Below are 11747 nucleotides of genomic sequence, written 5' to 3'. Positions count from 1 at the left end.
TAAAATATACTGATGAGTCCTCTATGATGATCATGTGGCAGCGCTATCTATTTATCCCGGTTTATTTATTTATTAATAATCCGACTGACACTTACCTTTAAAACAATAGACCAAGGCTGTTATTGTATTTCTTTTTTTTTTTTTTTCTGGCAAGAGCAGACAGCTGCCCCTGTCCGTCTCTCAGTCGACCAATGACCTCAAATTCACTCTTTTTGTGTCCTGTTCAATTTATCTGAAAAAAATGAAACACTATGTCATATATACAACTAAATGATATAACTGAATAATGTGCGATTATTAATTTATCAGTCTGTGGCTATTGTGGGATACTGGAAACAGTGTAACATATGTTTTAAAATAATCCCAAATACAGACAACATAAACAGACAAGTAAAGGTTCGTGGCAAAGGATTGAAAAGAGACCACCGTATATCTATGGTACAGGACCATCTTCAAATTCTTAGAAAATACTGAAATTTGCAAAAATAAAAAGCATTTAATACATTTCAAATCCAGATGGTGGCGGTGAAGAAGTAGAAAAAAAAAGAAGCTGGACGGAAGCTCTTCTTTAATGCGCCGCCCCTCCTTCCCGTATTTTGAGGTACTACGCGCGTTCTCTACAGCTGTTAAAGAAGTCAAACTCTAAATATTTGGACACAACACGAGTGTCAGAATGTTTAACACCAGACTTCAGACCTTTCGGAACTTTTTAACTGAACGATTTACTGCCGTGGCTGTGGATGTATTTGGTGAAGTTGAAGCAATGCTTGAGGCACATCACGAAGAAAACAAGCGGCTGCGAAACGTATTGCACATGGTCCTTAACCCCGAGATAAAGTTGTCGAGGTTAGGTTTGTCACTTTCGAGTAATTTAACACTGATTATCAGGCGTTGCTAAACATGAAACTGGATTACTTAACAGAAAGCAGTGGGGCGTTATGTTGTGGCTCTATATCGACTGGAAAATAAGCCAACGTGAACCAGCTGTATGTAGTTAGCAGCGATTATGTCGGTAACATACATACTTGGCACAATTTCGAAAGAGAAAAAAAAACAAAAAACAATCACTCCAAATGTAAGGATGTCACTAAAGCCCCCAAATAATCTTACCAATGACTATTGTTTGATCACACAAACATTTTATTTTAATTAAACACAACTTTAAATTTCCATAAAAATGCAATTATGATACAATAAAAAGTCACTTGTTACCGTGATTTTTTGGAAACTAGGCTTTTGCATACAAAACTTATTCCACTAAATATAGTAGAGTTCAGTGTGGGCCTATTTTTTTCCAGTAGTGTTTTTTTTTTCTAAACTAAAGCAAAAATGTGTAATTGATAAATATTGGTGTTTTTTGTTTTTGGCCCTGTAATAGATGTGGATCGATACACTGGAGCTACAGCTGATGTCAGAGAGCAGCCCCCTGAGCTAAACACATGGCTGAACAAGGAAATATCAAAGCCACTGCCAAAAAAATTAAAAGAAGAACAAATTGAATGTGACATAAGTTGGGAATCAGAAAAACAAGAAGTCTCTGGAGCTAGAAACTTAATGATTCCAAATTGTGTGAAAAGTGACCCAGATGAAGAAGAAAATGACGCAAACATTCCCTGCATCACTGACTCATTCCACATAAAAGTGATGGAAGAAAGCCCGAGCTTCTCAGTCAATCATTCAACTGAGGAAGAGAATCATGCACACGAGGACAGTTCCACATTGGATTCTGATGCAGCCACCGATAGTTCGACACAATTCAGGAGTGAAGAAGGGCAAAGTGAAAGCCGGGAATCTCAAAAACACAATACATCAACAAAAAAGGTAAACTTGGTAATGTTTGATTGTAATTATCTATGAACGTTTACTAAATAAACTGCAAATTAATGATACAGCTTTTAATATTTAAAAAAGGTGTCAATCCCTCTGTTTTACCAGTTATCTTGAGACTCTAGACTGGAATACACATTGTGAGTCTAGTTTGTGTTTAACAGTTGAAGCATAAAATAAAGTTTATTTTTCTCTCTTGGGTGGAAATCTTTCTACAAAATTGAAGAAGTCAAAGCTCTGCCTGCAGAAGACCAAGGTAGAATTACCAAGGTGAGAGTAGTGGATGGTTGTGTTTCTTTTGATGCAGTGCTACCAATTTATTTACATAACCAATAATTATCTGTTTCAAACAGGATGATGCTCGACAAATCTTTTACTGCTTTACCTGATTACAAGTCCTTTTTGGCAAGACTTACTGAAGCCTTTAAAGATTTACCCGATGACAAGAAGCCTCTCATAACCAAAATGGACCTGACAACAGACGTGGAGTTAGTGGACTGTGCTTTTGGTAAAGTTCCAAAAGGTTGCCCTCTGTCATATCAGTGCCCTTTGCCATCAAGTAAGGATTACGTTACTCATGACGATGCTCCCCCCCGACCACAGCTTCCTCTTACTGATAACAGGTTAGAGAAAGTTTTGACCTTTCTTCCCCTCAATCCCAAGGAGCAGGAACATATGAATGTCATGCAGATGACTTGGGATGGAGCACACAGTTTGGAGAAATCAACACGCGAACACAAGGAACTTGTAGACGACCTGCGGAAGCAGCGCTTGACCTGTCGTTTCAGGGAGATCTGCAAACTTAAACCAGGATGTAGCCATGCAGTGCAGTTGATTTCTAAGATACGCAAAGGAGTCTCTAAGTGCAAGACAGCAAAGATAGAGGAGGAAATGAAAGCTGAAGTACTTCGATAATACTGTGAGAATTTGTGTGTCAACTGGTCGCCCTGCGGTTTGGTTGTGCACCCAAATGCTCCTTGGTTGGGGGCAGTGCCCGATGGGTTGGTGTATGACCCAGAGGAGAATCCCAGTTTTGGTCTTGTGCATATTAAATTCATTAGTCTCCAGAGCTTCAATGAATGCAGGTTCCTTGTCTGTCGGAAAGGAGTCTTGCAAGTGAAGACGGACCATTCATACTATTGGCACATCCAAGGAGAGATGATGGTGACGGGCACCTCGTGGTGTGATCTGCTTGTGTTCTCTAGACAAGACCTACTGGTCCAACGCATCTACAGAGACTCAGCCATCATTGATATCATGAAGAAGAAGTTGCATTATTTCTTTTTCTGTCAATACCTGCCAAGTCTTGTTTCAGATTGATTGTTAGAAGTCTATCATATAGGTCTGTCATATGGTTGTGAGTTTTAACAGATTGTAAATAATTACAATGTTCACAATCTGTTTCCTGATTCATGATGTTCTTGTGGCATTGGTGAATGTTACTTACACCAGTTAAATTGAGTCTAGCTAATAGGAACTTTGTGTTCACGTGTACTGTTATTTTCCCTCATTCATGTATGTTTTCATTAGCAGTGCATACATTTTCGATCTTTTGTATGTTTTGTTGCCTTGAGATGATTTGTAAAACAGCTGAATGTTGAGATAATTTGAGATTTAATGGCTTTTTTCCATGTTTACCCCTCTATCGAAACGTTGCTCAAGAGCCATGTTTCTTTTTCATTAAACAATGCGTTTTGATTGTTGGATTCATCAATAAGTTTAGTCTACAAAATGTCAGAATGTGAAACAAGGGCATAATTACAATAATTACATAAAATATTGACTAAAATTGTTGCTGGGTATTGTCTGTACCTGTAAATCCACTAATACTTTAATTTGGATTTGGCCTGTCTCATTCTGGTTAATATGCAATGAAGTATCCTAACTTTAAAAATGACACAGGTTCAAAGGTTGGCATAAAATCAGCATTTCAAAAGGCAAGGCTCTAATGTTACTGTATTTCTGAAACAGAGCATGACTTAAAGCAGGTTGGAATTTTTAAAAATAAAATTTATTTCTAAGTTGGTTTCATTTATTTTATAAATTGCATAGTACTGTTGTAGCATCTTTCCTAACCCCTCGGTTGTCTTCAAAATGTGTCTTATTACTGATACTGGATAAGTTTAAGTTAAAAACAAGCAGTACTGTCCAAGTTGTGTATGTATACAGTGATGTCTGATAAATGTCACCTTCATGAAAGGTTTAAGCTCACTTAGTGTTACAGCTTTAGCACTTTAGTACGTGTTATATTTCAATAAGTTCAGTAAGTAAATATATATACAGCAAAACACTCGGTTGTACAAAAGTTCAAGAGTCCATGTGTCGATAGTTGATATGTATTTGTCCGCCTTTTGAAGGCGCTGTTTTCACTCGCCGTGTGTTTCAGGACTGAGCAGATCGCTTTGGTTAGTACAAGGTGACGTTGAGTTAAGCAATGTGAGGATTTTGTTGCAGCTGGAAAGAAGAAAACTTCTCATTAGAAATGCTTAGTCATGATTCGCGCTTTAAAAATCATTAGTCAGCAAGACACATATTTAGTCGTAGTTTGTTCCCTCTGCAAACACTGACCGGATGCAGTTATGAAATAATCAGCTCGCCTCTCTCGTACACACACACTGTCATACACACAGGTCTCCTGTAGTCCAGCCAGTGTCTGCTTTGCCCCACACTGCTTGTGTTGTTGCGATAATGGCTGTAAACAAAACATATTTCAGTATCGGCTATGCCTCGTTTGGTGTGCTCGTCGGCTTTTCGGCTTTCCTCGCGTGGAACATCGTGTTCGACCAGCCGTGGACCGCAGCCATGGGAGGATTGTCAGGTAAACACTGTCTTCAGTTACAGTACAGCATGAGCAGTCTGCTGGGACTGGAGAAGCTCTAGTTAACTGAATCTGCTTTGCCAAATTATTCTTAAGTTAGACGGAGATCGCAGATCAGATTATGTTGAAAGCCAGAGAGACTGATGGACGTGTCATTCAAGTGAAAGCATTAGTTTCTATTAATAGGATATGACTACTAGAGAGAGGGTTTATTCAGGTTTCAGCTGGCTGTTTTCAAAACATTCCAAGAATTATCAATAAGAAACAAATGTACTAGTAATTATATATTAGTAATGAAAAGCATTATAAGGTGCGAAAACCTTCAAACACATGGTATTAACCACACATTTCCTAGTTCTTACAGTATAATTGAATTCGATCATAGACATTGTCATTGTTTTTCATGTTATCCATGAAAGCCATAAATCACTTATTCTTTATAGACAAAGTTCATTGTCAAGTCAATTGCACGTTCATAGGCAATAATTTATTAGACATTTATAGAAACCACAATTTGCCTGCAAGGCTGATGGTTGCTATTAATATGGAATCTTGTAAATTGTATATAACAACAATAGTATGATCCTTTGAGTTTGGAGTCATTTCTCAATGTGGATCAGATTTTACACTTTTAAAATGGAGTTTATGATGACATTGTCACAGTGTGGCAATATAATTAACATCATGACATCCTGTAATTTTGCTTGATGTGCAGTTATGCAATAGCCTGTGGTAGATCTGAACTTTGAGCCCCTGTTGAAATTGGTTTAAAACTAATCAAGCCTGTACCTATGACCTCTGCACTCATCCGTTCAGAGGATGTGCATTAATCAGTTTTAGCTGTTGGTTTTACTGCAATCACATCTCAAAGAGTAAGCTCTTTTTTAATTCACACAACAACAAGTGCAGCATTGACATTATTCTTCCATACAAAAAAGAATGTGTAATGTAATGTGTATTCTCTAACAATCTGAAATATTATCTGAATACACCCTGACAGCTAAAAACTTTTCATGTTTTCATGTGCCTAGGCTGCTGCATCTCTGCTTTGTTAAATTACATGACAATCAAATGTTTTACTCCCCTTGAATAAATAACAGGATGGTTGATAAATGCCATTAAAATGTCTCTCTACTTCTATATGAAATTCACCTCCAGATGATGTCACTTGGAGGAACTTCCAGTTCAGATTATGTCGTCTCATTGCTCACACTATAGAGTTTGTAATCAGGGTCAACCTGCTTTTTCAGAGCTCTTCCAGATGACAGTTTTTCAGCTAGAAGCTGAGTAATATTTTAATACAGAGTAGTCAGAGGGAAGTTTAAAAGCATTAATGAGCATTTACACAGTAAACTAAAGCCATAGAAAGCAAGTCGAAATTGCTGAAGTCGCCCTTTAAGCATGTTCATCATCATATTCAGAAAGTGGTCAGGCTGTACAACGTTGTGCACCTTCACTCAAACTGGGTAGAAGCTGTGTTAAGATTGCTACAGTTCAGATCCTTCTGTCACAATGTCAGACACACTGTAGGTTGAAAACACGAGTCAACTAAAAACAACTAAAAAAGGGGAAACATAACTTCAAGGAGTTTGTTGACTCATCACTTAGCATCATGCTGTGTCATGTTATATTGTGTGAGCCACTGAAAAATGCACAATCACCCATCAGTCAGTCAAGTTCATGACAGCCCAGACTCAAGGCAGTGGGTGCTCTGTCAGTCAACATCAGCTTTAAAGGATTTTTCGTTAAAATGTCATTTTATATTTTGTAGCCCTTGTACAGTTGTGATAATAAGTTTACATACACGAGACTGTCATGGCAGCATTGAGGTTTTAAATATTTCTTTTAGTTTTTTCTGCTGAGTGAAAATTATTAGACAAAATATATCAAAATATAAAACCTTTATAAAAAAAAAATTCTACACAAAACTACACATACTCAAATTATTAATTCAGTGGTAATTATGTGTTATGTCTTTTAGTTTTACAAGCCCAAGGCCTGGTAATTTCCTGTTTGTGATAATGATTGACAACAGCTGGTGGCTTCTTTGTGCCAACATAAAAAAGCTGTGTTTTACAGCATTGGATTGACGAACCCACAGTACAATGAGGTGTTTTTCTGCCAGTGGACCTGGTGCATTGCACAGAGTGGTTGAAATAATGAAAAAGGGAGATTACCTTAGAATTCCTCAGCATAACCTCAAACTATCAGCTTGATGGTTGAAACTTGGACACGCTTGGATGTTCCTATAGGACAGTGACCCCAAATGCAACATTGTCTGTGGAATTTATAAAGAAAAGATTTGGAATGGCTTTTCCTAAGTCCTGATCTTAAAAATATGAAAATAATGAAATATGAAACTGTGTTTAATAGTCAGGTCTGTGCCACAAAACCAGCAACTTTAATTGAGCTCCAACAGATCTGCAAAGAAGATTGGTCAAATATTTAACCAAAGGTCTGTCAGAGGCTTTTTGGTAGCTACTGAAAGTGTCTGCTGAAGATGAATTTGCTTAGAGACATTTAGAGAAATTGTAGATGTATGTTTGACCCTGTAAGTATAATGTGTTGATGTGAGAAAAACCCCTATGAATTAAATTAAATGAACTAAATTAAATTTCTTGTTTTTTTGTTTATTAATATTGCTGTTGTTGTTGTATCTTATATCATTGTTTCCTTTTACTTAATATCAGTTTTTTAAATTAGTTTTCCAAATTATATTTTTTTTAGTTAAGTAGTTACTTCATGTCAGTTTGAGATGATCAGATGAAAAAAAGGATACATACACCAACAACTGCAAAAAAATCAATCAAACTGAAAAGGGTGTATGTTGAAACCTTACCTAAAATGTACATTACTCAATAAATATATATTTACATCAAATTAACTAATTCCAAATTTCAGTGCAACAAGAATCAATCAATAATTTTCAATTCATATTATTGTATTTATATAGAATTTCTCTTTTAACCAATTGTTTAAACTTAAATATATTATTACAGTCTTTCATATTTATGTTCGTATTATGTTGAGGCTGCCACTGGTTCCCATTCGTATCAATATTGTAACATTCAACATTAGGTTTTTAGAACATTATGACCTCCATTGTAACTGTAAAACAATACAACAGAAATAAAATTTCTGGGAGTGGATTTTCACTGCATACTAACATAGAAATAATGGTAATAATAATAATAATCTGATGTGCTCAAATGTTATCAAACGTGTGGTTTATAGGTGAAACATGTATGGTTAGAATAACCAGCAAATGGCTTCACAAGCTGCCTTGTCCACTTAGACATCACTGTGTATATCTCTTTGTCTCTTAGGTGTGCTGGCACTCTGGGCCCTAATCACACACATCATGTACCTACGCGACTACTGGAGGACATGGCTTAGGGGCCTCAAGTTCTTCTTCTTCATTGGAGTTTTTTTGTCCTTCATTGCAGTTATAGCCTTTATTAGCTTCCTCTCTGTCGCCATCAAAAACAAAGAGTGTAAGTTTTACATTTCTTTCATACAGTAATGCTATGTGTGTGTGTTCACAGTCTCTGCCAAGACATATCAAACACAAAATACTACAATTGCAATATTGTAACTGATCACAACATAAACCTGACAAGCCAGATTTTGAAAACCCTGTGAGTAATTCACATAGCAATTTTCATTTCTTAGACAAAACATAACATATATGGGGAATCTCATTTTCATGGGTACTATCAATGGAGCAATTGTTATTTCTGCCCAAAGGGTTATTCCCAATATATATGTTGATCACCTTGACCCTAGGACGTGTGAAAATGGTAGCTGCAAGTCAGGGCTTATATTTTCAAACTGCTAAATGTACTATTTTAAAGTTAGGTGAGAGACACAATTCAATGGTTCACTTTTATACTGACTGAAAAAGCTTAATAAAAACGATTAAAAATCAGTAAGTGTTTGTAACTTTAAGAATGCTCCAGAAGAGTGTTTAGTTTGCTAAGAGTGGATTCTAGGAGGCTGTAAAACAGAAACAGATCGTCCAGTCCACTTCCTAGATTTGTTACACACATATATTTGATGTATTATCTTTATGATTAATAATATTAATATGTCATCTGAAGCATTACATGTAATTAAGAAAAATGGTTGTGTTAACCTTCCATTTTCATTTGAACAAGTGTTATACCAAGTTCATGATATTTATACGCTGTCTGCAGAAAATAAAGCTGGCAGCTTTAACTGATTTTCTTCTTCTTTATGACGTATAGATTTTGATTGTCTGCACTTGTCTGTGTTGACATTCACCTTAATATATCATGTCAGCAGCTGAATTCATTTTTTGTTTGTTTTTTCCATTTTAGCCAAATTCCTTTTATTTTATCCTTTTGTAATACCTTTAAAAAGATTACAGAGATTACTATTTGATTGGCATTAATTGGTACTGAAGCATATGCAGGAAACCACGAATCACAAGATAATAATAAAATCAATATTTTTCATTTGTAGATATAGAATTTAACTAATAAGTTAGACTCTTAAAGCTTTCTGGTGTATAGCTATGAGATGTGGATCCTGGAGTCATCCGACAACATCAGTGTCCAACAACACAGTATGTGCTGGATTACATACATGTAAATCTCATGGTTTAGAAAGTCACATTTAACAGTTTGGATGGACAAATGCATGCATTTGAGAAATGCACCACTAAGTCTGATCTGAATGCTAATCTGCGAGTCTCTCTGTCCCACAGCCCTCACTGACCCTCAGAGTCTCTACTTGTCATGTGTGTGGAGCGTCATGAGCCTCAAGTGGTCCTTCGTACTCGCCTTGAGCGCTCACCGCTATCACAAAGAGTTTGCTGACATCAGTATTCTCAGTGACTTCTGAGGGCACTTAAACATCTCACAGTACCTACACAGACTCTGCGATGCTTGCAATCTCCTAGCTTGTCAACTTGACAATAGTGTGGAAGTGACAGAGGATACATCAACAGAAAACAGGAGAAATGTTGAAATACTTTGTGTTGTTGATTAAAAAAAGTGTCTTTACCCAAACCTCCTCTTTATAAGATTTGTTGATGACTTCCCCATTTTATCAGCAACTCCAGGTCCGTTTTTTATGATGATAGATTTTGTTCTTTGACTTTTTCAGTTCCTCAACATCCTGCTTAGTCATGCATCTGTGCAACTTCCTCTTGAAAATATGAATTTAAATAAGGCAATTTTTAGTCATAAATCAGTGAAATAAATTTTAGATGCAGTTTCACACACTAGCCTCTAGAGGGAGTCCGTTTTCCAACAACTGAATAACATTTACATATATTTTCTTTTACAGACATTTTTCAATCACAAGCTGCTCATACAAATGATGAAATGTATACACATTGCTTTAAAGTTGATGTAGATCAAAGCGTTGTTGGTAACCCCCACATTTTGCAGCATCAAGATTAATGTGAATACTTTTATGTGCATTTCCAAGCACCACATGTTCTGGCTAAATATATTTCAAAATTGTGAAATTGTATTTAAATTTTATTAATAATTTTTGTAATATTTTAGTCAGTGTGAAAAAACAACTAAAAGAAAGCGACATTAGATGTCATAAGCATAAGGATGGCCTGTACATGCTTAAGTAATTCTTTTGGGTAATATTGCCCTTATGAGATCCACGTATGATATTTTTATATCATTGCTTAATGAGATTACTTTTGCTGTATTTCCTTTAGCTTTGCACACGACCATGTTAGAAATGAAGTCTAAGATAGTCCAATTGTATCGACTTGCCTGAATGTAGAAATGTGTGTTAGTACACAAGTGTGTCTGAATGTCATACTAATATAATGTGTTTTTTGACATGCTCTGTGTGCTGTTGTGCATTTGGAATGCAATATGAAAACAGTCATGCCAATGGCTAATGACTGTTCCTTAGTTTTAGGAAGGAATGTGTCAGCATCTTTTACATTTTCTGTTCCTTTAATTCCTTTCTTGTTTTCAAAGAAAATGTAAAAACAAAAACAAACAAACAAACAAAAACCCTAATAATTTCTTTTTATGGCTTGTGATTTTCATGTAAATTGAGAAACTGTCATGGAGGCAGACTGATGGTGCTACACATTCCTCTTCCCAGTAAGCCTGGATCAGGAGGGTCAGTGTTGGGCATTAGTGTGGGATTTACACCATGAGAGGAATGAACCACTCTTCCCACCCAAGCCACATTTATGAAGAGAAAACACCCACAGCATTGCAATCGCAACAGTAAATGCAGGCCAATAACCTGCACTTTGAAGTTATACAATCATTCCATCCGTTCGCATTTTTATTTTGTCCCTCAAAGGAGACGGAGGGGTGGGTGAAGAGAGCTTTTTTGTGTATGTTTTTTTTAAGACAGATGACTGATAGGAGGACTTTGGAGTTGATGTAAAAAAATAGGACTAAAATATTACAGTACTGTTAGTTTTTGGTGCATTCTAATTAATGATTGCTTTACCTGGTGTAAAAATGTGTTTTTATTTTATCCTGCAGCTTTTGTGCAGAAAAAAAACCTTTTGCTGTGCGAAGTACTGGGAAAAGTGAAAAGTGTCAGTGACTTTGATCCACGAAAAAACGACTATCATTTCACTTTCTCTGTTACTTTCCTGTATCCTTCCTCTGGGTTTTAAGGACATTTTTGGTGGTACTTCTTAATTGCATTACCCTCGTTTGTTTGTAAGCCCCCAGAGTCTCAGTGCAAGGTAATTGTGATGTTGTGGTTAAATCACCATGGCAACATTTTTTATCTGGCCGTTATAAACTTCGGCAGTAAGAAACTGCAAAACAATCCGACTCACTTTCCACTGAGCAAGCTGGGGGTTTGGAACCAAATGTGTCCTATTAAATTTATACACCAGCCTGTAAAACGTCTGTGTGTGTGTGTGTTTGCGTGGTATGTAAAGACAGGGAGGGGTTTCGTTTTATTCAATTATGGGAGCCTTTTCTACTCAAATAAAGGAAGGAAGTTGTCTCGAGTGTTGACTGGCAATCTGACAGAATGTGGTGAGACTGGAAACAATAGTTTAAAAATTGAAATAACATAAGCATCCTAAACCTCCTGTACAATTAGATACTGCAGAACAACAATAAACAAC

At 36.4% G+C, this 11747-nt stretch overlaps 2 protein-coding genes across 2 annotated transcripts; both read left to right on the top strand.

The window, feature by feature from the left end:
* The first annotated feature begins 563 nt into the window (after positions 1-563).
* On the top strand, positions 564-3842 carry LOC137128158 (uncharacterized). Its single transcript, XM_067505951.1, has 4 exons — positions 564-851; positions 1379-1821; positions 2054-2097; positions 2181-3842. The coding sequence occupies exons 1-4, from the start codon at positions 674-676 to the stop codon at positions 2740-2742; spliced, it is 1227 nt and encodes a 408-aa protein (XP_067362052.1). The 5' UTR covers positions 564-673; the 3' UTR covers positions 2743-3842.
* Positions 3843-4213: 371 nt separating this feature from the next.
* On the top strand, positions 4214-10476 carry LOC137127923 (heme transporter hrg1-A-like). Its single transcript, XM_067505487.1, has 3 exons — positions 4214-4645; positions 7972-8139; positions 9375-10476. The coding sequence occupies exons 1-3, from the start codon at positions 4516-4518 to the stop codon at positions 9509-9511; spliced, it is 435 nt and encodes a 144-aa protein (XP_067361588.1). The 5' UTR covers positions 4214-4515; the 3' UTR covers positions 9512-10476.
* The last annotated feature ends 1271 nt before the right edge of the window (positions 10477-11747 follow it).

Source organism: Channa argus, chromosome 5, assembly GCF_033026475.1.
Source record: "Channa argus isolate prfri chromosome 5, Channa argus male v1.0, whole genome shotgun sequence".
In the NCBI taxonomy this organism is placed as follows: domain Eukaryota; kingdom Metazoa; phylum Chordata; class Actinopteri; order Anabantiformes; family Channidae; genus Channa; species Channa argus.
The sequence above is the reverse complement of the archived record's forward strand: the minus strand, read 5'-3'. Positions and strand labels throughout refer to the sequence as shown.